Source organism: Notamacropus eugenii, chromosome 5 (assembly GCF_028372415.1).
Source record: "Notamacropus eugenii isolate mMacEug1 chromosome 5, mMacEug1.pri_v2, whole genome shotgun sequence".
In the NCBI taxonomy this organism is placed as follows: domain Eukaryota; kingdom Metazoa; phylum Chordata; class Mammalia; order Diprotodontia; family Macropodidae; genus Notamacropus; species Notamacropus eugenii.
Window position 1 is genome coordinate 92396877 of NC_092876.1, and position 27384 is coordinate 92424260.

Genomic DNA, 27384 nt, shown 5'->3' on the forward strand with positions numbered 1-27384 from the left:
ATGAAACAGCCATGGTAACATAAGCTTGGGTTTAATGTTTTGGGATTCAAGGAAGCCCTCATTTTGTACCTGAAAACCATCATTATTGTCATTGTGAACACCATCCTCATGGTCATCATCATCATCAAATTCATTACCACCTGTTCACATTTATAGAAGTACTTTTCTTTTACAATATTCTTTTCTTATTATAACCCACTGAAGAAAAAGAGAGAGAACTATTGCTCCCATTTCACACAAAATGTAGAGTAAGGCTTGCAACCTAGTTCTTTATATATTAAGCCAAATGATATTACTGCTACACTCAGCAGCATGCTTATGGTTGGCTATATAACAGGTCTATGACCACTGCTTACGGTACACCCAGTATTTTGCCTCATAATCTCCATCATGTGCAGAGAGTGATGCACATAAACCATATACTTGTTGACACTACACTGATTTTTCACATAAAATTATCTTTGAGATCAATGGAATAATCTGACCTTTTGACTAGAATTTCAAATTCTCTTAAAGGTCAATAAGACTGAGCACATTTCCTGTGGAGCCTTAGGGGATCTCCTCAATAAGGGTACCAAACAGTAAAGGTGACATTTATATTTTAATCCATCCACTTCTATAAGGTACACCAAGGATTCCACCATCTATTGTCAACATAAATATCTTAGCTGACTTGCACCATGACAGAATGGCATTATTCCTATAATATCATTTATTTACTTAGCTTATGAGGTAAATCCAACATATTTTCATTTTAAGTCTTCTAACCTGTGAAAAATTTAAGGAATTTTTCCCGTATCTGTTTAGTTTTGACCCCATAGATGATGGGGTTCACCATGGGTGGAACAAGGACATAGATATTGGCCACAAAAATATGGATAGAAGGAGCAATATGATGTCCAAACCTGTGAGTGAGAAAGGAAAAAAAGGCAGGAGTATAAGAAATCAATATGACCCATACATGAGATCCACAGGTGCCTAGTGTCTTAATTCTGGCTTCACTAGAGGGTAAGCGAAACACAGTGCGCAGAATGAGGACATAGGAACAAATAATCAGTATGAAGTCAAGTCCTGCTGTTATAAAGGCAACAAATAGGCTGTAAGCTCTGGGGATCTTGGTTGGGGCACAGGCTAGCTTGATCAATCCCATAAACTCACAGTAGGTATGAGGGATGATATTAGTCCTACAGTAGGGAAGCCACCTAAGCATAAATGGATGAGGACCAAGCAACAAAATTCCACGGAGAAGGATAACCAATCCTAGGCCCTGAATAACAGTAATGGTCAAAATGGTTGAATGTCTAAGTGGGTTGCAGATGGCCACATAGCGGTCAAAAGCCATGGCCAGTATGATCCCAGATTCCATATTGGACAAAGCATGTATGAGAAATACCTGGGTGAGACAAGCTTCAAAGCAAATTTCTCCATCATTAAACCAGAAGAGACTGAGTATTTTGGGCATGGTGGTAGTGGTAAGCATTAAGTCTGCCACAGAGAGCATGGATAGGAATAGAAACATGGGTTCATGCAGGTTGGGATCAGTTTTAATAATGAAAAGAAGGGTACAGTTCCCCACCAAAGCCAATATATACACCAGGCAAAAAGGGATAGATATCCAGATGTGGGCAGCTTCTAGTCCTGGGATGCCGAGAAGAAAAAAGCTGGTCGGCTGAAAATTGGTTCTGTTGATAGCTATCATTATGGAGATCTTGGATCCTCCTCACTCTTATCTCAGCAGAACACATAAATGCTCTAAATAAAAAGGACTTCGATTAATAGTTTCTGCAATATGCTAGAAAGAAAGGTATAAGTTTAATGATTTAATTATTCAAGGAAATTTACTACTATGACAGAGACTGTTCCTTATTGATTACCTGAAATAGATTGCCAGGACTTAGTCTTACAATTTAATCCTGCCCCTTTACTCCCTATCTCATTCAAACTCATTCATTTTGTCTTGTAAGTAACTTGTTTTCCCTTCATCAGTGAAACTGGGACTTGGCTGATGCCATTCATTGTCAAGATACATCCTACCTTGTCTGTGTTCTCTACTACCAAAGATGTCAAAGAATCAAGGAGACTGGATAGATTTCTTACTCTTCTCCTTTAAGCATGTAGGATTTTATATATCTATACATATCTATATCTACTATAGATATAGATATATATGTGTATATGTGTGTACATATGTATATATATACTTATGTATGTATATATATGCATATGTATGTGTGTATATGTATGTATGTATGTATATGTGTATATATGCAATCATTTTATACTGTCCTAAATAATTAGATAACAGTTTTTTAAGAACTCAATATTGGCCAATCAATACATTTACAATGCAGATGAAACATATAAAGGTTGCAACACCTAAAGTTAGTCACACAACTTCTCTTTGTTCCATTTTCTTCATGTGTAAGAGAGAGGATAAAAATATTTTATAGATTCAGAGCTATAAGTAGTTTTAGAATCCCTAGAGCCAACTACCCGCACTTTACAAATGAGAAAAGTGATGCTCAGAAAGAACAAGTGACTTGACTAGGCCCAGACAGAAATTAAGTGACTGAAGGATTTAAAGTAGGCCTTCTTGATTCCAAGCAATTGCACCAACTAGTTATCTCACAAGAATATTTGTAAGAGTTAAATAAAATGACATATAAAGAACTATTGCATTCCAGGGGAGAGACAGTCACCCTTGAAATCAAGAAGACCTGTGTTCAAATTTTGCCTCTGACATTTACTGCCTGTTTAACTCCAGGTAAGCAACTTAGCTTTTCAGTGTCCCCAGACCTGCAAGAGAATAAGTTACAGAATAGGTGCCATCTTCATTGGTGCATGATATTTCCTTATTGAAAATTCTTGATAACAAGATAATCATATAATAGATTTAAAAAATATGAGGTGTAGTAAAGAATAAAGAATGAGTGCCCCAGATTCAAGAATACCTAGGCTCAAGCCATAACTCTGACTCATACCAATTGTTTGACCAAGGGTAGATCATTATACCAAGTAACTCTCTACAATTCCCCATAACTGCAAACTACAGAAGAGTTGTATTTGTGCATTAGAAGCTTTTCTGGCCAGGAGTCCAAGCATTGATAAAATCACGGATGTACACATTCAATGCATGTAAATATCACTTGGGTACCTTATACTACAACAATGTGTAAATATACAGCATTGGTGAAGTAAGAATAGAATTTCCTTTATCTACAAGGTTCTCACAGCTGCATGCTGGTCTTAAAATATGATTTTTCTTGGGAATTCTCACTTTCTAATATTTCTGACTAATATTTTCGTTAATAGTAGTTCAATTATTTTCTTCATGATTTGAACTGAGGCAGGCAGATTCTTAGGTCACATCCTTGCTGAATTGTCTAGTCCATTTTAAAACTAGGATCTAGGTATTGGATGTCTAGGTAGCTCTCTCTTACTCATTCTGAAATACCAGTCCAGATACCTGAAGAGCTCCCTCCTCCTTCCACTATTCCAACCACACTCAAAGAAATAACTTCCATATATTGTTTTTCTTTGTAAGTTTTCAGTCCTTGGAACACTTTACTCATCCATTAGACATTCACATTCTTTGGTCTCTGGAACATATTTTCTCACTTCTAAATTGATTCCTAGATTATATTTGTTCAATTTTCTGGGATGAAAAGTCTCTGGATGGCAAAATCTCCTTCCTACCTATGTATTGACTTATTTTCACCCTAGTTCCTGACCAACCTCAGTTCTCTCTGACACCATAAACACACAATACTCAGTGTCCCTTTTCTCTGCTTCAAAGCTCATGGAGTGTGCTTGTAACTATAAATTTAACATTTATTTCTGAATACATCCTTCCCATTTTTCTATACATTTTAACTATGAAGAATAAAACATGGAAGAGGAAAAATAATAATTCATCACTAACTGTAATCTCAACCAAGTCTAACAACATAGGCATTTGGTCCATATTCATAATCCTAGTTACTCATTCTTTGGAAGAATTGAACTGCCTAACATGACTCAGAGCCAAGAAACAATGATTATTAATTTCAGCCTCTTCTCTGTTTTCTAATGAGGCATAAATCATATGTAGAGTCCTGCCTCTTTGGTGGTGAATCCCACTGACTAAAAATGTTGTCCTTCTTGCAGTTTTTAAAATGAGTTCGTTACTATTTTTGGAATGTTCTCACCAATATTCTCCAGCTTTGTATTCTTCTTGAAGGAACACTTTGTCTCTCTTCCTCTAGAAAAGTTTTTTCTTTACTTATTCCATGTAAATTCCATAACAAGTATGCCATGATAAACAATTTACTGCCCCACAATTAATATTCTTGAGTTAATGGATCTCAGGATCAGAGATTTAGGAAGTACCCTACCAACATCCTTTTTTTTTTTTTTTGAGTGAGGAAAATGCGGCCAGATAGGTGAGGTGAGCTGTGCAAGATAACAGAAACAGTGACCAATATAGCCTAGTTTCAAATCTAGATCTTTTCATTCCAAATTAATTTCTCTTGCAAATACATGATGAGTCCATCTGCACAAACTATCCCTCTATCAAAGAAGGATTGATTGAATTATCCAGAGTGACAGCTGAGAAGTACTTTGAAGTTATCTACCAAGTTTCCTAATATTTATGTATTGATAAATTGACATGTACAAGAAGTTGTTTTCTGATTCTTTCACCTGCGGGTCTCATTTTCATAGCATTACTGCAAATGGAAGCAGTGGCTGCATCTTCCCCTTTCATCTTCATCATCTATAACATAACTGGGTATGATGGATGTATTCAATACTCACTGGGGAAATTTGTTTTATATTGGGAACAACACAAATTTCAAGAAGGAAGAAATGGACTGGCATTATAACTGGAATGGCTGTAAGGAATACCACAGACATTGAGCATGATCTAGTTAGAACAAACAGAATATCTGACATAGACTTCCAAGGGTGCACTGAACTCATTTTAAACTTTGATAGTAAAAAGGATCTTGAGAAAATTAAAGGTCTCTTAAATAAATGTTGCCCACCAGAGACGAAGAAAGAGTAATAACAAATCAGACTGGCTTAGAAGAGACATATAGTTAGTTACTTGTGAACTCTCTTGGTAAAGGTACTCAGCTAGAATGGAACTCACATCACTGACCTGGACCCAATATTTACCCCAGAAAGGATACATATGTAAAAGGAAATATTTAGTTTTGAAGGGGTGGGAAAGAATAGAATACTCTCAGTTTATCTTAGCTCCATCATTCCTAGCATCTAGGCTTGTAATACCTGAGGAAAAGACACAATTGCATTTTCTCTTTAATAATTACCTTGTGTATTCAGGACATAAAGGGAGAAGATCTCAATATCTTAGTCACCCTTCTTAAATCCTCCAAAGGAGATGGTTGAGATTTAGAATTGATAAGACAGCCCTAGCTTACTTTAAGTAGCAGCATTTTTTTCAGACCAGCTTCCAAAGGTGGTGTGACCAGGTTAGGTTTCCCCCAAGCTTATGCTAGTTCCCCGCTTCTTCCCATCTCTACTTATGGAAAACCTGAGGCTTTTTTCCTTGCAATAGCCATCCCTATCTTAGATAAAGACTTACTACTCTCATTGCAGTTCTTGCTATTTGTAATACTTTAGGAAAGAATCGTTTTTGTTTGGGGAAACTATCTCCAGGGAATGCCAATAGTAACAATGGGAAAAAGAAATTTATTCCCTTCTCTTCATGTGGACTTCTGAGATGTCTCTGTAGCACTGGAATTTCCTCCCAGAGCCTAAGCAACATGAGCTATTTGGGGTTCCATTCAATGAAAAGAAAAAATAAGAAATCTCTGAGAGTTAAACGGCTGACATTCCAATGTGTGCTCCACCAAATTAGGACTCAGATCATCATCATAATGATAACCAAACATCCTTTAAGTAAAACTATGCAAGTTGAACCTTACTAAGCATTCTAATAATTAATTTACAAAATAATCAATCACTGCATACACTTGCATATGATTTTTATGAAAACTGACACTTTTTATATAAAATTCATATATAAATTAGAGAAATCAAGATGTTTCTACCAGAAATCCAACCAAAATAAAGATAAGAAAAATAAAATGATAATGTAATAATGACTGATATCTATACAGAATTTAAAGTTTAAAAAGTGTTTAAGTTATTTCCTTTGTGTAATCCTTAAGATCATGTAACTGACATGACGGTCTTTCATTGCAATCAAATGATACACTGCAAAAAGTGTAGGATGTTTTCCTATCAATCAAGAAGAAGGAGAAGAAATGACAAGGGCTGAATATATCCTATGAATGCAAGTGAGAGTTAATCACCAAATGGCATGTAACCTCCTAGGTAGCAGCTGGAAATTGTACTTAAGGTATTAATAATAATACCCACTTTTGTGTCATTACATCTGACATCATTATCATGATCATTTGCTACTTCAAAATTATTTTTAAAAAATAACTGTATGAATCCAAAACCCCTCTATGTTTTGTGGAGGTAGGCTGTCTTTTTTGCATACTCTGTCTCTTTCTTTTATTGTACTATTTACATAATACAGTAGAAAAAGTCCTGGAACAGGATTCTGAAATACTGGAATGCAAATTCATCCTCTAATACTAGCTATCTGACCCTGCACAGGAGAATTACCCTCTATCCTTTTCAATTTCCTCATTTGTAAAATGAAGATAACAATAATATCTATATCTTATCATTGTTTTGAGGATCAAATATATATAATCAAGTCAGAGATACTTATACAATTTAGTAAATCGGAGATCACAATGTCAGTTCTACCTGTTTTTCTGTCTGATAATCCCAGTCTTTTCTATAAAGTGCTGTATACTTAGTGTATACACCATCCTGACTGAATAAGAAGCATCACTGCTTAATATAAAGTTTTCATCCTGTAATAACAAAAATGAGAAAAGATTCTGAAATTTATGAACTAGACCCCTTCCATCTCCATAAAACTCATATTCTTTGTGATTTTGATCACTATCCCATTCAACTATTATTCATCATAAAATTGTCCAATTCTGTATCCTAAGTGCTAGATATACAAACACAGTACTCACATGTGTACACACACATGCACACATGTATATACACAAACATATAGACATATGTGTTTATGCAACTAAGTGATAAGGGAATGGAGGGCCAGGCTTAGTGTCAGGAAGACTCATCTTCATGAGTTCAAATCCAGTCTCAGACACTTACTAGCTGTGTGATTCTGGGAAGGTCACTTAACATTCTTGCCTCAGTTACCTCATCTGTAAAAAGATCTGGAGATAGAAATGGTAAACTACTCCAGTATTTTTGCCAAGAAAAACCCAAGTGGGGTCACAAAGAATTAGACATTACTAAAATGACTGAACAATGAAATACTAATTGTTATAGATAGATAGATATTGATATTGATATACATGTGTATATGCACAAAAATACATATATACATACATACATATATACATGCATACATAAAAGTGAGATATATCCTAAACTCAGGGAAGTTGCATTCTTTTGGGGGATGCAGGTAAATAAAAATAGGATATGAACAGAAAAATGCAGCATGACTTTAAGATGCCAATAACAGCTTGAGGAATCAGGAAAGATATCATGAAAGAGATGTTCCTTGAATTTAGCAAAGTGTCAAAAGAGATTTAGGTGAAGAAGCAAAATATTCCATGCATGGGCAACAATTTGTACAAGGCATGGATAAAGCAGATGGAATGTCATAGGGAATTTCAAGTAGACACATTTGACTTAAAGTAGGTGTACTCGAGTCACACTTAGTCAGTGTGGAATTATAGACCTGAACTAGATTGTGTAGGCCTAGAAGGCTAAACAGAGGATTTTGTCATATCCTAAAGGCAACAGAAAACCAGTAAAACTTTGAATATGCTTAAGCAGAGAAACAGCATAATCAGATCTATGTTTATAAAATATCAGCTTGACTACTGAGTGTAGGAAAAATCTAAAAGAGAACATATGGGTACAGGGAGATTAGTTAGAAAACTTGTAATCTTCTGGATAAAGGGTCATGAAAATCTGTATCAGAATAGATATGGTGGGAGCATAAAGGGGGATTTAATGGAAAGATGTGCTCAAAGGGACATGAAGTCAGGATGACAACTCAAAACTTTTCTGTAAAAGGGTTTACCACTAAGTCTGTCCCCTAAGGTCCATTGTTAATGGGAGAATTCTAAAGAAGAAATTGTCAGAAATCCTAACTAGCAACAGAACAAGGAAAGAAAAAGAATTGGGTATGTCCTATGCTCCTGAAAACAAGTCATTTAGGTGATGCTGTGGATAGAGAATTAGAGGAGAATTCAAGAAAACTTGAGTTCAACTCTGGCCACAGACAGTAGCTATATGACACTGAGCAAGTCAATTAACAGCTCTGTGACAGTTTCCTCCACTACAAAGTCTGGTTCATAATAGCATCTACTTCCTAGGGTTGTTGTGAGGATCAAAATTATACCATTATAGCCATACAAATATACTCACGTAAGAGTTGAGGAAACTGAGGCAAATAGAGCTTAAGAGCCTCAGCTAGGGTCACACAGCTAGTTAGTATCTGAAACAAGATTCTAACTCAGGTTTTCCTGACACCAGTCTTCTGCTCTACATGCTACACTGCAGATTGATCAGATCCAGGACACAATTGAATTTGCATAAAAGGCACATGATCTGAACTCACAAAAGAAGGAATAGAAGTTTGTGGAAAAAAGTGAAAAGCTGAGCCTAATGGTAGATTTTTCTAGATTTATCTGTTCCCTAAACTAATTTGTTTTAGATTGGGTGTTGAGTCTGGAGCATAAGAACATTAAAGAATAGAATCCAGGATGGGAAGGTACTGGAAAAGGAGCCTAGAATGTTCATAGATACCATTGTAGCTGCCTTTTTTGATCATTTTAGCTAATTCTAAAGTCTCTGGGTCATCTCCAGGCAGGATATATCCTTGCCCAAGTTAAAAAAAAAACAAAACATGAACCTATATGATCTCTTCAGTTTGAACAGGTAAATAAAAAAAGCACCATCATTTCCCCTTTTATTTTTTAAAATTAAATTTTATTGATATTGCTTGTTTTTATGTTACCTAAAGTTCTCCATATAGATCTTCCCTTCCCCTTGTCAGAGAGCATTCTTATAACTATTTGTAAGGAAAAGGGAAAAACTCAGAAAAGCAAATCAATACCTTAAAAAAATATAACATGATATACAGTGTTGTACAGCTGTAGATTTCCACTCCCACCTCTGCAAAGGACTCAGGGGAGGTATCATCTAAAATCTCTTCTTTGGAGCCAAACTTTTCTTTGTAATTTTGCGTGTTTACTTTACTGTTCTCATAATGATTGATCCTTCTATTTACACTGTTATAGTCACCTTGTGTATTATTTTCTTGTCTCTCTTTACTTCACTTTGTATCTATTCATTTAAGCTTTCCCCTCATATTCTGTAGAGTTTAGGGATTTTTGAAAATACATATTTCTCTTTGAATTGAAAATGGAAAAAGAACAAAAGGGGCAAGGGGTTCAGGGAAATCAAGCAGAGCAAAGAAGCCAGTATCTTAAATATCTCTTCCAACAGATCCCTTCACTGAAGTATTAAATGGGACAAGGTACAATTAGGCTTGAGGAAGTTCTGGTAGCTTTAGCATACGTAAGGCCAATATTAATCAATTAAAATTTATTCCACATACATTTATTAAATACCTACTATGTCCAAGTCAAGATTGTGACACAATAGTCCCAATAACTAACTCAACAGTGTTTAAGGGCATGATGTCATGAACCAGGATGGCAATAACTCCACTGGTATCTCCCCCTCTCCAAAATGTAGGAAAAAAAAGTGTTGAATCTGAATTTTTAGTGAAGAGAGCCACCAGTATCATGCTGTTACTGCTACACCAAACAGCATGCCTATGGATGGGAACAGGCCTATCACCATTGCTTATGGTACACCCAATATTTTGCCTCATAATCTCCATCGTGTGTTGAGGAAAGTATGCATAATCCATATACTTCTTGACATTACACTGACTTTTCATGCAAAATTATTTTTGAGATCTATGGAATCATCTGACCTTCTAATTAGAATTTCAATTGCTCTTAAAAATCAATGAGAGGATATTTCACATAGGACCTTAGGGGATCTCCTCAAGTAAGGGGATCTCCTCAAGCAACAATAAAGTTAACAGTTACATTTTAACCCATTCTCTAATACAAGGCACTCCAAGGATCCCACCATCTATTGTCAACATAATTATCTCAGTTTAAGTGTAGTAGCAAACATGAATTTCTTTACCCTGAGTCAGATTTTTTCCCCAAAATTTTCCAAAAGAATTTGTTCCAAGCTTACATCATGATAAAATGACATTACTGTTGCAATATCATCTATTTACTTAGTTGATGGGTCAAATATTATTTGAGTTCAAGTTTGAATTTTTCAATCTGTGAAAAATCTGAGGAACCTCTCCCGTATCTGTTTAGTTTTTACACCATAGATGATGGGGTTCACCATGGGTGGAACAAGGACATAGATATTGGCCACAAAAATATGGATAGAAGGAGCAATATGATGTCCAAACCTGTGAGTAAGAAAGGAAAAGTAGGCAGGGGTATATGAAATCAATATGACCCATACATGAGAGCCACAGGTACTTAGTGTCTTAATTCTGGCTTCACTAGAGGGTAAACGAAACACAGTGCGCAAAATGAGGACATAGGAACAGATAATCAGTATGAAGTCTAGCCCACCTGTAATGAAAGCAACAAATAGGCTGTAAGCTCTGGGGATCTTGGTTGGGGCACAGGCTAGCTTGATCAATCCCATAAACTCACAGTAGGTATGAGGGATGATATTAGTCCTACAGTAGGGAAGCCACCTAAGCATAAATGGATGAGGACCAAGTAACACAATTCCACGGAGCAGGATAGCCAATCCTAGGCCCTGAATAACAGTAATGGTCAAAATGGTTGAATGTCTAAGTGGGTTGCAGATGGCCACATAGCGGTCAAAAGCCATGGCCAGTATGATCCCAGATTCCATATTGGACAAAGCATGTATGAGAAATACCTGGGTGAGACAGGCTTCAAAGCAAATTTCTCCATCATTAAACCAGAAGAGACCGAGCATTTTGGGCATGGTGGTGGTGGTAAGCATTAAGTCTGCCACAGAGAGCATGGATAGGAATAGAAACATGGGTTCATGCAGGTTGGGATCAGTTTTAATAATGAAAAGAAGGGTACAGTTTCCCACCAGAGCGAATATATACACCAGGCAGAAAGGGATAGATATCCAGATGTGTGCAGCTTCTAGTCCTGGGATACCAAGGAGAATAAAGCTGGTCGGATGAAGATTTGTTCTGTTGATAGCTGTCATTATGGGAATCTTGGATCCTCCTCACCTCTATCTCAGTAGAACTCATGTATGCTCTAAAAAAAAGAAGACATCAACGAATAAGTCCTGTGATATGCTAATAGGAAATGTACCGCTTTAGTGAATCAGTTATTCAAGGAAATTTGGCACCCTAACAGATGTTTCCCTATTGATTACCTGAAATAGTCTGCTATAACTCATTCTTACAATTTAATTTTGTCCCTCTCCCTCTCTATCTCATTCAGATTCATTCATTCTGTCTTAGAGGTAACTTGTTTTCTCTTCATAAGCCAGACTGAGGCTTGCCTGATGCTGTCCACTGCCAAGACATCAGCTAGCTTGTCTGGCTCTCTACTACCAAAGACATCAAAGAATCAAGGGAACTGAAAAGATTTCTTATTTTTCTTTCTCCTTCCAGTATCCAAGATAAAACAATATGCTATCTTTTGATGCTGTTCTAAATAATTAGATAATGTGTTTATTAAGATCACAGCACCTGTCAATTAGTACATTTACAATGCACATGAAGCATATAAAGGATATAATATATAAATCTAGTCACACAACTTCTCTTTGCTCCATTTTCTTCATCTGTAATAAGACAAAGGGTAAAAATATTGTATAGTTTTAGAGCTATGAGAAAAGTGATTCTGAGAGAGAACAAGTGACTTGCCTAGGCCCACACAGAAATTAAGTGACTGAAGTAGGATTTAAATCAGGTCTTCTTGATTACAAGCCAGCTTTATATTCACTGTGCTGCCTAGTTACCACAAAGAATGGTTGTAAGAATTAAGTGAAAGGACATGTGGAGAGGCACTATGCCCTTGTGGAGAGATAGCCACCCTTGAAACCAAGAAGACCTACATTCAAATTTTGCCTCTGACCTTTCCTGGCTGTTTAACTTCAGGCAAGCAACTTAATTTTCCAGGGCCCCAGACAATCCTGTAAGAGAATAAGTTATGGAGTAGTTGTCATCTTCATTGATATAGGACATTTCCTCATTGGGAATTCTTGATAACAAGAAAATCACATAGTAAGTTTCAAAAAATAAGATAAGTAAAGAATAGAGAATCAGAGACATAGAGTCTCTAGAGTTAGAGTTAAAAAGACTTAACTCTTAGAGTTAAAAAGACCTAACCATGCCTCAGACTCATACTGGTTGTTTGACCAAGGGTAGATCATTAACCTAAGCAATTCTCTACAACTCCCCATGACTGAAGATTATAGAAGAGTTGAAGTTGAAGTTGTGCATTGGAAACTTTTCTGGCCAAGAGCTCCCAGCACTGAAAAAAGTACAGGTGTACACATTCAATGCATGTAAAGAGCACTTGGGTACCTTATAGTACTACAATGCATGAATACACAGCATGGATAAAGTGAGAATAGAAGTTTCTTTATTTACAAGGTCTTTACTGTTCCATATTGGTGTGTGTATATATATAGAAAGTTTGATTAAAAAAGGCAGACAGAATAAATGTATATTGTTTATTCCCTTAAAGCTAGTGGTTACATGATCATGGAGCCAGAAAAGCTTCTGACTCACTAATACAAGAATGACCAGGCTTAAATCTGTTTTCGGACATTCCAAGGCTGTCTGTGTCCTTCAGTTTTATGATTTCCATGAGTGATTAACTATACCATAAGAAAGGAATTTCTTAATTGCATAGGTTGTAAATACAATAAGATAACAGAGTTGACAAAGTTTCCATTGAAATTACGACCCAGGATGTCTGTGTTTTCTTTACCATTAATATGCCATAACATAGTATATGTCCACAAACTGTTAAAATAAGGAAAAAGTCCCATTATTAAGGGCCTCATAAAGTATGCTAAGTCAGCCCCATCTGACCTTGTCAACATAGGAAGAGGTATTCTCTGAGTTTACTTCAGAGAACAAAGAGACTGTTAGGTCCAGACTCTTCTTCTGATTGATTAATTCAAGCTCTGGCCCTTATTAAAGTCCAAAATTTACATTATATGATTTTATATATATATATATATGTATATATATGCATATATATACATATATATGTTCTTAAAAATTCTCACCTTCTAAAATTTCTGGATGATATTTTCATTAATAGTAGTTCAATTACTTTCTTCATGATTTAAATTTGGTCAGCCAGGTTCTTAGATTACATCCTTGCAGGGTTGTCTGGTCCATTTTAAATATTGATTCTAGGTATTAGAAGCCTCTCTCCTATTCATTTTGACGTGCCAGTCCATATACCTGAAGAACTTCATTCTTCCACTGTTTCAACCACACTAAAGGAAATAAATTCCATATTTTTTTTTCTTCTTTGTAATGTTTCAGTCCTTGGAACACCTTACTCATCCATTAGACATTCACATTTTTATCTCTGAAAGATATTTTCTGTCTTATAAATTGGTGCCCAGATTATATTTATTCAATCTTCTGAGAGGAAAAGGATCTGGATGGTAAAATTTCCTCTCTCCTCATGGATTGACTTATCATCACCATAGTTCATAATCAACTTCAGAACTTTCTGACCCTAAGTACACACATTATTCACTGTATTGTTTCTCTGCTTCAATGCTTGTGCCATATATGCATACGTACATGCATACTATATATGTGTATATATGTATTTCTATATATTTTCACACAATTTATGTATGTATGTATGTGTGTATTTATATGTATCTATACAGTTAACATTCATTTCTGAACATGTCCTTCTTCCCTTCCCATATTACTATCTATGTTTAAAAACAAAGAATAAAAAAAGGAAAAGAAAAAAATTCAGCACTAGTTTTAACGTCAATCTAACAGTATAGGCATTTGTTCCACACAAATAATCCTAGTTATTCATTCTTTGGAAGTATTGAACTACTTAACATGATTCAGAGTCAAAGAACAATGGTTATTTCTTTCAGCCTCTTCTCTGTTTTCTGATAAGGCATAAATCATGTTTAGACTCATGCCTTTTTGATGGTGAATCCCATTGACTAAATGTATTTTTTTTTCTTCTTGCAGTTTTCAAAATGAGTATAGCATTTCAAGTTTCAATATATTTTTCACTCACCTCACTTTAAATAGTCATTCACAGTAAAAGCACCCAAATGGCACTGCTTATGCTCACTACTACTTTTGGAATGTTCTCTCCAATAATCTCCAGCTATGTATTCCTTCTTGAAAGATCACTTTGTCTTTCCTTTTCCAGAAAGTTTTCTACTTTTTCCATGCCAATTCAATGACAATTATTCTATGCCACCTATTTTTTTTTTTGCTTAATAGATCTGAGAATCAGAAATTTAGGAAGCACTTTACCAACTTCCTCTTTATTAAAGTGAGGAAAATGGGACCAGATAGATGAAGGGAGCTATACAAGGTCACAGAAATTGTGACTTATATACCCTAGATTCAAACCTAGGACTTTTCATTCCAAATTAATTTCTCTTGCAAATACATGATGAGTCCAGCTATACAAATTATTCCTCTATCAAAGAATGATTGATCGAATTATCCAGAGTGAGAGCTAAGAAGTACTTTGTAGTTATCTACCAGGTTTCCTAATATTTATGGATTGATAAATTGACATATGGAGGCAATTGTTTGCTGATTCTTTCACATGCAGGTCCCATTTTCATAGCTTTATTGTAAATAGAAGCAGTAATGCATCTTTCCCTTTTGTCTTCATCACCTATGACAAGATTGGGCATGATGAATGTATTCAATAATTACTGGAGAAATTTGTTTTATATTGGGAACAAAAGGGATTTCAAAAAGGAGGAAATGGCCATATAGATGGAATGCCTCTAAGGTATACCACAGACATTGACCATGACCTAATTAGAAGAAACAGAAGATTTGACATAGACTTTCAAGGGTGCACTGAACTCAATTTAAACTTTGATAGTAAAAGATCTTGAGAAAATTGACAAGGTCTCTTAAATCACTGTTCCCTCAAAAGACAAAGAAAGAGTAGCAGCAAATCAGACAGGCTTAGAAGAGACATATAGTTAGTTACTCATGAACTCTCTCGGTAAAACTATTCAGCTAGATTGGAGCCCACCTCACTGAACTGGACCCAATATTTACCACAGGAAGGATACATAAATAAAAAGGGATATTTAGTTTTGAAGGGATGGGAAAGGATAGAATATTCTCAATTTATCTTAGCTCCATCATTCTTAGCATCTAGGCTTGTAATACCTGAGGAAAAGATAACAAATGCAATAGTTACCTTTAATAGTTACCTTGTGTATTCAGGACAAAAAGGGACAAGATCTCAGTGTCTTAATCATCCTTCTTAGATCTTCAAAGGAGATTGTTGAGATTTAGAACTAATAAGGCAGCCCTAACTTGCTTTAGGCAGCAGCATTTTTTCCAGACCAGCTTCCAAAGGTGGTATGGCTGTGCTAGGTATATTCCTATTCTCCAAGTTTGTATTACTTCCCTGGTTCTTCCCATCTCTACTTGTGGAAACTTGAGGCTTTTTTCCATGCAATAGCCATCCCTGTCTTAGATCAAGACTTATTACTATCATTGCAGTTCTTTTTGCTATGGATAACACATATAAATAAAGTATTTTTCCTTGGGGAAACTATCTTCAGGGAATGCCAGTAGCAGCAACAGGAAAAAACATTTTATTCTCTTCTGTTCCTGTTGTTCTGGGCCTCTGGGATTTCTTTGTAGCATTGGAGTTTCCTCCCCAGACCCCAGGCAAGGTGAGGTCCTTGGGATTCTATTTAATAAAATTTAATAAAATCAATCAAACAAACAAACAACAACCAAACAAATGAACAACATACAAGACAACTCTCAGAGTCAAGTAGCTAAGATTCCTATGTGTGCTGCAATGAAATAAGACTAAGATCCTCCTCTTAAGGATAAACAAACATCCTTTAAGTAAAACTACATAAGTTGAAACTACATCCAAATACTTCATTGACAAGACAATCAATCAATTTATACACCTGAATATGATTTTTATGAACAATGACAAATAACATATATGATTAGAATAGCAATTTTCTCCAGGAAGTTTCTATCAGAAATTGAACAAAAATAAAAAATAAGAAAAATAAAATGAAAATACAATAATGAGTAATGTCTATATAGAATTTAAAGTTAGAAAAAGTGTTTAATATTTTTCATCGCTTGATCCTTAAGATCATGTAACTGGTATGATGATTGAAATGAAAAGATATCAGAGAAAAAGGGTAGGTAGGATGTTTTACTGTGAATCATGAGGAAGGAAAAGAAATGGCAAGAACTGAATATGTCCTATGAATGCAAGTGAGAGTTAATCATCAGATGACATGTAACCTCCTAGGTAGCTGCTGGAAATTGCATTTAATGTATCATCAATAAAACCTACTTTTGTGTCTTTAGATTTGATATTGTTATCATGATAGTTGCCTATCTCAAAAATTATTGAAAAAAATAACTGTGTTAGTCCAAAACCCTTCTATGTTTTGTGGAAGTAAGCTGCCTCTTTTGCAGACTCTATCTCTTTCTTTTACTTTTAGGTAGTATAGAAGATAAAGTCCTGGGACTGGATTCTGAAAGACTTTCATGTAAATCTCTCCTCAAGTACTGGCTATGCCAGTGACTTAACCTTTATCTGCTTCAGTTTCCTCATCTGTAAAATGAGGACAACAATAACATCTGCATCTCAGCATTCTTGTGAAGATCAAATATATTTATAATCAAGTCAAAGATACTTATAAAAATTAGTAAATATGAAAGCCCATTATCAATTCTAACTCCCTTTCTGTCTGGTAGTCCCAGTCTTTTCTGCAAAGTGCTGAAAATGCTTACTTTATGAACCATCCTGTTTGAATAGAAAACATCATTAGTTTTTACAAAATTTTCTTGTCTATGATATTAAAAATGGGAAATTATTCTAATATTTTTGAGCTACACCCCTTCCCTCCATACAAAACCCCTATTCTTCATGATTTTGATTCCTATCTGTTCACCTATTATTCAACAAATGATTGTCCAGTGTGGTATCCTAGGCATTAGAAATATCTATATAATACACACACTCATAAATATATACATATATGTGTGTATATAGGCATATATATTTGTATGGATGGATATGTATGTACATAGTGATATATATACCTACATACATGTATGTAGGTTTCCATGTATGCAACTAAATGATACAGTGGACAGAGTGACCTGCCTAGGGTCAGCAAGATTCTTCTTCATGAGTAAAAATCTAGCCTCAGATACTTAATAGCTGTGTGACTCTGGATAAGTCACTTAACCCTGTTTGCCTCAGTTTCCTCATCTATAAAATGACCCGGAGAGGAAAAGTAGCAAATTATTCCAGTATTTCTTCCACAAAAATCCCAAATGGGATTCCAAAGAGTCAGACATGAGTGAAATAACTGAACAATAAAATTTGTGTGTATATACAAACAAAACATACATACATAAAAATAAGAAATCCTCTAAACTCAGGGGAGATGCAGATAAATAAAAATAGGATATGAACAAAATAAATGCACTATACCTTTGAGAGTTTGGGAAATCAGGAAAGATGTCATGAGGAATATGTTCCTTGAATTCAACCTAGAAGAGAGCAAGGTATAAAAAGAAATGTAGGTGAAGAGGGAAAAATATTCTATGCATGGATAATAATTTGTACAAAGGCATGAATGTAGCAGATGAAATATCATATATGGGAAACATCAAGTAGATAAGTTTGACTGGAGCCTAAAATAGGTCTATTGGAGCCATGCTTAGATAGCCTGGAAATATAGGCTTGAACTAGATTATAAAGTCCTAAAATACCAAACAGAGGAGTTTACCATATCCTAAATGTAATATCCTAAAAGCCAGTAAACCTTTGAATCTGCTTATTCAGAGGAGCAGCATAATCAGATCTATGTTTATAGAATATCAGCATGGCTGCTGTGTGTACAAAAAATATAAAAGAGAATATTTTGGTACAGGGAGACCACTTAGGAGGCTGTTGTAATCTTCTGGATGAGGGGTCATGGAAATCTGTATCAGAATAGTTATGGTGGGAATATATAAAGGGAGATTAATGGAAAGATATATGGTCAGAGGCACATGAGGTGAGGATGACAAGTGAAAACTTTTCTGTAAATGAATTTGCCACCAAGGTTGTCCGTTGGTGATAGGGTAGTTGCAAGAAGAAGCTGTGAGAAGTCAAAGCTAGCAACAGGACAAAGAAAGAAAAAGCCCCAGACTATCAGTCCATGTCCTGTGCTCCTGAAGATAAGTCATCAAGGCAGCTCAATGGATAGAGAATTAGTGGTGGATTCAGGAAAACTTGGGTTCAGCTCTGGCCACAGACACTAACTATATAACAATGGGCAAGTCATTTAATTGCCTTGTGCAGTCTTGCAGGAGGAAATCCACTTTAATGTTATGTTTGAAAATTAGTAGTCTTCAGGTGATGGGAGTAGTTATAATACTTTAAATTGATAAGATTTGATCTTTAGGTTAACCAAGCTTCTCTAGAATAGGTAATGGATGGCGTTATGAAGTTGGAGGCAAGTACAAAATCTTTAGGAAAATTTCTCAGGGGCATGGGTGGTGGGTGAAGTTTGCAAGGGGAAGGAACTAGAAGAAGGATTATTAAATTTAACTTGACCAATCCTTTAAATGTAATGAAAATCAATTTTCAGTTTTTATACTAGAAGAAAACATAGAAATGAAGAGTATAGCTTCATTGGCCAGCTCAAAAACCCTGATAACTGTGTAGGTCATGATGTGAACTGAGTCTCTCAAGGGTTTGCAGATAACCATCTGGTGTTCACAGGCTATGATCAACATGAAAATGTATTTCACTGCAATATAGAATGCTGGAGGTTTATCTTTGTGAGATGAGGGAAAAAGCTGAAACACTGGTCATTGGATAAAAAATGCTGAGGATCTTTGGCAATGTAGTGAGTGACAGTGGGAGTCATGATGAGTATCAAATCAGTAAAAAGCAGTATTAAGGAGAGTACACAAGTCCATGCAATTTGGTATTAGTCTTAATGACTAACCCAATCAACCCTTATGTTCACAGGTGAATGCAGGAATTACAGGTGGCTGAATGCTAGTTGTAATGAAGAGTGAGAATATAAATGCTGGAGCAATGTATCAGACATTGATAATTATTGTGTAGTTGTACCAAGCACTAAATTTTACTAAGGATTCTAGACCTTGAGTTTTGGCAGGGTACAAAGAAGTTTGCCTCATTCAGACCCTGGTGCCCAGGACAAATCAATTAACTTCTTTCTTGGGGGTAACCCTGGGGCTAGGAACAAGGCTTATAACAGGCCTCAAAGCAGAGAGGAGCTGAGTTTGCAGGAATCAATTTCATACTATGCTATACTCATTGAAATTCATATTCTGAGAATGACAAACTCATGGTTTCAGAGGAAGGACAATGTTTTGAGGAGACTGCAACCTAAAGATATCACTATAAAGATTCTACTTTCATGTAGTCAGTGGTGCATATGCAAGAGCAGAAAAGGGATGGAGGTGATTTACGAAGCCATTTTGAGTTATTCTGCTCAGTTCTTCTAGGACTGTTTCTGTAGGAAGTATCTTCCAGACCACTGGAGATGTATCCTTTTCTCTTTTGCTTTTTGCCTCTTTTCTCCTTTCTCAAAATCTCAACTTACCTAACCTCTAAAGACTGGCTCATGACCATTCTCTGAAAGGCTTCCTTTACCACCCTAACTCTTCAGGATCCCTTTATCATTGAACTTCTGATAATTCCACTGTGAACCCACTTGTCACCTGAGAAGTATCTCTGTCCACATATTTATCCCTTCATGAATATTTGTTTCCCTAGCTAGGCTGCAACATCTGGCATAATCTACTCCACCAGATAGGATTTGGAAGGCAGTTTGAAGGGTTAGGAGAATGTCTGATTGGTAGTACAATCTCCATCTCTTCTAAAATCTCTCTTAACTCTATATAATAATGTAAGAGGAGTCTGCACATGGAACTCTTGGAGAAATACCTCCATGAAGTCAACATAGACTGAAGGTAATAAATATATTTGAATCCTTTCTTTCAAATATATTCTCTTCTAGGATCCCACCAGCCATCATCAGCACTATCATGTTGTTATTTGAATGTACTTTGTGCTCCAGGTCCCATATTCTACATGAATCCTTTTCCCTCATGGAGAGTACCTCCCCACTAAGACTATTTTCAACTAATCCTGTATATATCTTGCTTATTATAATTGCTTGTATGTTGTTTCCTGAATTAGATTACAATCTCTTTTAGTGCAGGGATCATTACTGCCTTTCTTTATATCCCCAAAAGCTTTGTACAGTGGCTAGTACATATTAGGTACTTAATAAATGCTAGTTGACTTAAACATTTGCTTATTGGCTTAGTATCACAGTTTTGAGGTAGATTTGACCCATAATTTTTACAAATTCTTTCTCCAAAGACTGAACATATATTCTCGGTTCAGAAATTAATGCACTGCCACCATGTTTTTGAACCACTGTTTCCCAGTTCAGGTTTTTCTTTTTAAATCTGAAAAGATGCTGAGGAATCTTTCCCAAATCTGTTTTGTCTTCAATCTATAGATGATGGAGTTCACCATGGGTGGAGCAAGGATACAAATGATAGCCACAAATATATGGATACAAGGAGCAACATGGTATCCAAATCTGTGAGTGAGAAAAGACAAGAAAGCAATAATATAAGAAATTCATATGGCCCATACATGGAAGCCAGAGGTGCCTAGTGTCTTAAATCTGACATCACTGGAGGCTAGGCAAAACATTGTACAGAGAATGAGAACATAGGAACAAATAATTATTATGAAGTCAAAACCTACTGTTATAAAGACAACAAATAGGCCACAAGCTCTGTCAGTTTTGGTTGGGGCACAGGCCAACTTGATCAGTGCCATAAATTCACAATAAGTATGGGGAATGATTTTATTCCTACAGTAGGAAACTCATCTAATTATGAAAGAGGGAAGACCAAGCAACATAAGTCCATAAAGGACAATGACCAACCCTAGGCTCTGGTGGTCAGCATAGTCAAGTGTTTAAGTGTGTTGCAAATGCCCACCAAAAAAAAAAAATGGTTAAAGACCATGGCCAAGATGATCCCACATAACACATTGGATAGGGCATGAATCAAAAATATCTGAGTTAAACAGTCTTCAAAGTATATTTCCCTATCATTGAACCAGAAGAGGCTTAGAATGTTGGGCATAATGGAGGTGGTAAATATCAAGTCTGACAAAGATAGCATGGAAGAGAAACGTGGGTTTGTGGTAACTGGAGTTAGTTTTGATAATGAAAAGAAGGTCACAGTTTCCCAGTACAGTGAACAAATACACCAGGCAGAAAGTGATGAATATCCAGATTTGGGAATCCTCTAATCCTGAAATGCCAAAAAGAAAGAAGCTGGTAGAATGTCCATTGGTCCCATCGATAGCTAAAATTATGAAGATCTTCAATCTTTGTCATATTTTCCCCAACAGAAGCCATAAATACACTAAATTCTTACAATTCCAAAATATCTTCATTGTGATGAGTTTTTATTTTGATAGCAGTTCAATGTTTGAACTATACAAGTAGCCCTGACTGTAAAACATAGTTTGCAGAAAGGTAGTCAACACTGTCTTCTACAGAATAATAGCAAAATGATCCTGCTTTAGCAAGGAGAAAGGACTAGCATTTTTGGTGCATATTAGAATAGTTAAGGGGAATTTGATTTGGTTAAGGTCTTTTTCAAGGTTAATCTGGGGTTGCTGTTAAAAACTATAGAATATATGATTACAAATTTGGATCTTCAGCAATCACCTCATTCAATCTAAGATCAAAAAATATCTACAACATCTTTGACAGTCATTGACATTTTGTTTATAACATTATTACTTTCTTAGAAACAATGCAAATCCAAACACTTCCTTTTTGTTGTCAGAATGTGGAGAGAAGATAGTCACAGTTCTTGGTCCTAGGATTTAATTCTGTGTCTATCTGTACATCTTAGTCCTATCCATGAAAGTTTCCTCATTATTCTGTGTGGAGTCAAAATTCTTCATATAGAAAAAGGAATGCTATATCTTTGGATTCCTGGAGGTTGATGTCTTCTTGTCCAGGATATATTCCAAGGCTTAAAATAATTATATACACTTCGGCAATCTTTTCTTCAGAAATCTGAAAAAGTTGTTTCATTAATCATTCATCTACAGAAGCAGGTTTCTTAACCCTGAAACAAGCCTGTATAACTCATTTGTTGCTATCGTTTAAAAATGCTCTAAATTCTCTTCGAGAAAATTCAGGTCTATGAATATTTCTGGCATGCCCCACCCCAGGAAGTAATTTAGAAAATAACATTATTCTTAGGGAGACTTTATGAGAAAAATAACCAATAGGGAAAGGTCTTGGATGATACTGCTAGGAGCAGCTCTAAACATGAAATCATTGTCTGAGCTTTAATTTCCTCAGGTGTAATTAGACTAGTTTCTGAGTCCTGAAGTATCTCAGGACTGGTGAGGTTTCCTTCAGAGCACAAATTGAGAAAATCTGTATTCTCTGCTTAGCCTCAGAAGAATTTCTGGTCCAGACATCTGGAAATTTTGTTTGTGCTATTGCACAAGAATGAGGTCAAGATGAAAGTTCATCTACTTTCATAAAATAGAAGATATTTTCAAGCAGGGTAGAAGGTGGTCACAGTCCTTGCTAGGAAGTGAAGAAATAAGGGGAAGATGAAAATTGTGAAAACAAGTGTCAGGAACAAATGTAATAGCATCTCTCCTTGAGGATAACTAGGGAAAAAACTTAGATTAAAGGAAGTATTTAATCAATTTTTTTTTTCTCAGCAAAATAAATGAGCAGATTAGCTTTCCTGGTGAAAGAGGAGGTATCACAAGTTGAAATTGCTCATTTCAAAACCTGAGTCTTTTCCTTATTTGCCACATCAATTCATATAGAATTTATATATGATAAGCGTAAAACTGTTGTTGCATGAGTTCTAGACTGTCTCTCTAATTAATGAATGGATGATAAGGCCTTGGGCCCAGTAAATGATAAGTGGATATAAAGGTCTGAGATTGCTAGATTAATGTAGAATTTTCATTGCTTTTTAGTTTTCAGTTTTATTAATTTATTTTAAAATTAAATACTGAAACAAATACACAATAAGAAAAGAAAAAACAAATTATAAACTTAAATAATAAAATATGAACACAAAATATGAAAAGAAAACAAAAGCATTGCCATGTGCACAGCAGAATGTAAGAGAGTATTCAAAATATCTAGCAATAAATGTCCATCTCTTCTTCCTTGTAAGTTTTCTTTTGTTTTCTGCTGTGAATTTTTTGCATTTTAATTTCTTTCCCTCCTTCCTCTCCCATCCCTCCACCCCTCCCCCCCACCCCCCAGAAGCTACAAGTAAGCACCAATGAATTGTCTGGGGCTGGTCAGACTGTCACTCCCAGTCTCTGATTATTTTGTAAACATCCCAACTATAGCTTGGTCATTCCCTCTGACAGACATCTAAATGCAGCATATGGCTTGGATTTGTACCCAGTCATTGTAGTGACTTGTAGTATGGATTCATCTGCAAGGATATGGGCACTGAGGACACAAGCCAGCGTATGCACATTGGTGGGGTCTACAAATGCAGTGGCTGCAGTGAAACAATTTGATTAATTCACATTCCTTTCTAAATCTAATTCTCCTCTGTTTCCTATGCAACAAGACACCCATCCTATTTCATGATGATGAAAATCATCCAGCTTTAGCTTTGCTGTGGAAGCTAGGCGTCCCTCAGAACTCCACGTTGGTTGCCCTTCCTATATCTGCAGAGGAAAAAAGAGAATGTTCTAGCCTCTCTGGGATAGAAAGAAGCCTTGCTTCTCCCAACAAACTCCTATAATTCCAAAGCCATTGTTTTCTCTTAGTCCTTTCCAAAATTCCCCTCCAAACTCACCTCTCTGCCACCCTGTCTTATCCTCCACTTTTTTTTAAAGCTTCCCTCTGCTGCCTGGTATCCAGGGAGGATTCAGTGGGAGGATGAACACTTAGGGATAATGAGAATGTACTGAATTCATTCCTTAATGATTACCATATTGTCACCCAGTCATTCAGGACAGGTAGGTGACCCAGTGAGTAGACACATGATGGAAAATGCTATCTACATCCAGAGAACAACAAAGGAAAACCACAAGAAAATAAAAAACAGAAAAAGGTGGAAATAGTATGCTTCAATTCACATTCCAAATCCATAGTTCTTTCTCTGGAAGTCTTGACTCCCTCCTAGTAGATGGCAGTTGTCTAGTCCAAAGACCAGAAAAAGTGAAGCTTGGACCTGTGTTGGCCTACCCAGAGATTGAGATCCTTTAATGAGTCTGGCTGTGGGATCATTTGGTCAAAAGCTCAGAAAAAGCTTGAGTCTCACTTTAAGTATTTTTGTTGTTTAGTCATTTTAGTTATTTTTAGTCAATTTTAGTCATTTTTCAGTTATATTCAACTCTCCCTGACACAATTTGGGGTTTTCTTGGAAAAGCTTCTCAAGCTCATTTTATATATATATATACATATAAATACGTCAAACAGAATTAAGTGACTTGCTTAGGGTCACATGGCTAGTAAGTATCTCAATCCAGATTTGAACTCATAAAGATAGTTTTCCTAAACTGTAAGACCAACTAGCTACCTTGTTACTTAATACTTAACTACTTACTAAGTACCTACTACCCTTACTAAGTACTTTACACTTAGTAAATGATAAGAATACTGCTACCATTAGGAAACTCCCTCTTCATTGTTTCTGAGGAGTGAACACTGATAGATTCAGCAATAGTTTCACAATTCAATATAATTAAATGAGGTGTTAGACTGGAATTGTAGTTAACCACAGAGGAGTGGTCCTGAGTGAAAAGGAATCAAGGAATTTTTCTACTCTACCACTCATTATGAGGATTCACACCTTCAGTGAATAGAAAAGGGGTGGAGACATCAGGGGACAGTTTATAAACACCCAATAATGGCTCAGTTTGAGAAATCACTGCTCAGAGCCTAGACCTCAGCTGGAGCTGTGTTCCTCACTGTAACAACTAACAGGATATCAAAGGTAGGTTTCTTCCTGGGGAAATATCCTTTTCTTGCAGATCTGGGAGGGAGTTGCTCTGCTGAGGGCACTTGGTGTCACTAGAGATAGGGTGTTTGCATCAGAGCCTGTGACCTGGTCAAAATTTCATGACCAAGGTTGTTTCTTCTTTTGTCTAAATTTCAGTTTGGTCATCTGTAAATTACACGTATGTTATTATTTGTAAATAAGTCTTGATGTTGGCCTAATATTTAAGTTAGATCAGACCATCTCAGAAGGACAGTAGTGTCCTAATTCTGATTCAGTGATATATTGGTCTGAACTGTGTTGGCTAAGGAGATGGGATGTACTTGAATTCTTGGAAAGGTCCTAAGCCAGCATTCCAAAAGCAATGGAGTGATTCAGCAACAATAGCTTTCCTTGGCTGGACCTGCATCTGTACTCAATAGGAAGGCAGTCAGTCAAGAAGCATCTATTAAGCACTCAACTATGTATTAGGCAGTGAGTAAAGTGCTGGGGATGCAAAGGTTCCATCTTACTTCTGATGTCTATCTCATTAAGGGAAGGAAAGGAAGGACTCCAAACTTGATATCCAAGTCTTTACCTCTTTGCCACCAGCTACCACAATGGGCACACATAGCACTTAATCAAGAAAACCCATTTTTCCAAATTAGTGGCCAAACAGAAATTAGTGAAGGTATACATTGGAGAATATAGAAACTAAACAATACAAAGTGGAGGATCTCTTCCCACTGGCAGTGAGATAACTCAGCTCAGCCAAGAAGGAGAGTGCAAAGGAGATGTTCCCCCAGATTTCTAGTATCACTATACTAGATATCCTTGTATAGTGTAATGGTAGCAATATTGCACTTGGCAAAGATACTAAAGTGGTTTTACATTTCCTTCTCCAGCTCTTTTTACAAATGAGAAAACTAAGACAAACAGGATTAAGTGAATCTCCCAGGGTGACTTAGCTAGTAAGTGTCTGAATGAATTTGCACTCAGATTGTCCTGACAAGGTGCATTGCTCCATTCTTTGAGCTACCTAGATGCCTTATCAGTTCTTCTTATCTTCTCAGAGTGTTTTCATTCAGCAGCTTGAAGAGAGGTTGACCTCATCCATCTTCCCACTTGAAGCTGAAAGCCAGAATTTCCTGAATTGACTCAAAGCTTCAAAAACTACTCCAATAAAATCTGAAGGTATCTTTGATTTTGCCAGCCTCACTCAACTTTCCCCCAAAACAGATATATGGGGGGGGGGGGGCATTCACCTCCACCAATAAAGAGTCACAAAACAAAGGGCTTTGGGAGAAGTGTTACAAAAGCAAAATAGAATGAAAATATGACAGGTTTTCTTAATGCTTCAAAAGTTAAAGTAATCCCAAATTAATAATAATTATTTCATTCCTTTTCCCAGTGACATTTGCCACATAATTTTGTTCAAATTTTGAGACCAATTAACTGTATTCTCTCTTCAGATGCCCCCTCCTTGATTTCCCCTTTTGCATAAAAAGAAATGTATAGTGTTTGCTTCCTCTTTCTTACCTGTAATTTGTGTTTCAGCATTGTATAACAACTGTTGACCTCTCCAAATGATAAAGAACATATTTATAAAATTGTCTTTTTCTAAACTAAATTTTTATTGATATCTTTTGTTTTGTCCATCTGTTGGTTCCCTCCAGCAGTTAGTTGGTTGATGCCCTACTGGCTGTGCATGGCCCATTTGACTTCCCTGCCCCAGGGCCTAGAGCTCCTGAGCAGGTTTTGACTCCCTCATACTAGATAATAATTGTCTAGTATAAATATCAGTAAAAGTGGACCTTGATTGTCTTACTCAGACACCTGGAGCCTTTCAGTAACATGTGCCATCATTGGGCCAAAAAAAAAAAAAATTGTTCTCTTCACTGCAAAGATTTGAAACCTTTCTTTGTCTAAGTACTTTACACTTAGTGGGTGCTTAGGGG

At 36.1% G+C, this 27384-nt stretch overlaps 2 protein-coding genes across 2 annotated transcripts in view; both read right to left on the reverse strand.

The window, feature by feature from the left end:
* Positions 1 to 588: 588 nt before the first annotated feature.
* LOC140504846 (olfactory receptor 52E4-like) lies at positions 589 to 1699 on the reverse strand. Its single transcript, XM_072610204.1, has one exon. It carries the CDS (start codon positions 1697 to 1699, stop codon positions 764 to 766), a length of 936 nt encoding a protein of 311 aa, XP_072466305.1. The 3' UTR covers positions 589 to 763.
* An 8747-nt stretch (positions 1700 to 10446) lies between these two features.
* The window catches only part of LOC140504842 (olfactory receptor 52E4-like), a 53803-nt gene continuing 36865 nt past the window's right edge, over positions 10447 to 27384 (reverse strand). Inside the window, exons 2-3 of the mRNA XM_072610202.1 lie at positions 17877 to 17935; positions 10447 to 11435 (exon numbers count right to left, since the gene is read on the reverse strand). Of these exons, the coding sequence (XP_072466303.1) occupies positions 10447 to 11382 (936 nt within the window). The 5' untranslated portion in view covers positions 11383 to 11435; positions 17877 to 17935. The remainder of the gene's footprint in view (positions 11436 to 17876; positions 17936 to 27384) is intronic.

Excerpts from the sequence above, each read along its gene's own strand:
- LOC140504846 (XM_072610204.1), bottom strand. The coding sequence starts at position 1,699 with ATGATAGCTATCAACAGAACCAATTTTCAGCCGACCAGCTTTTTTCTT.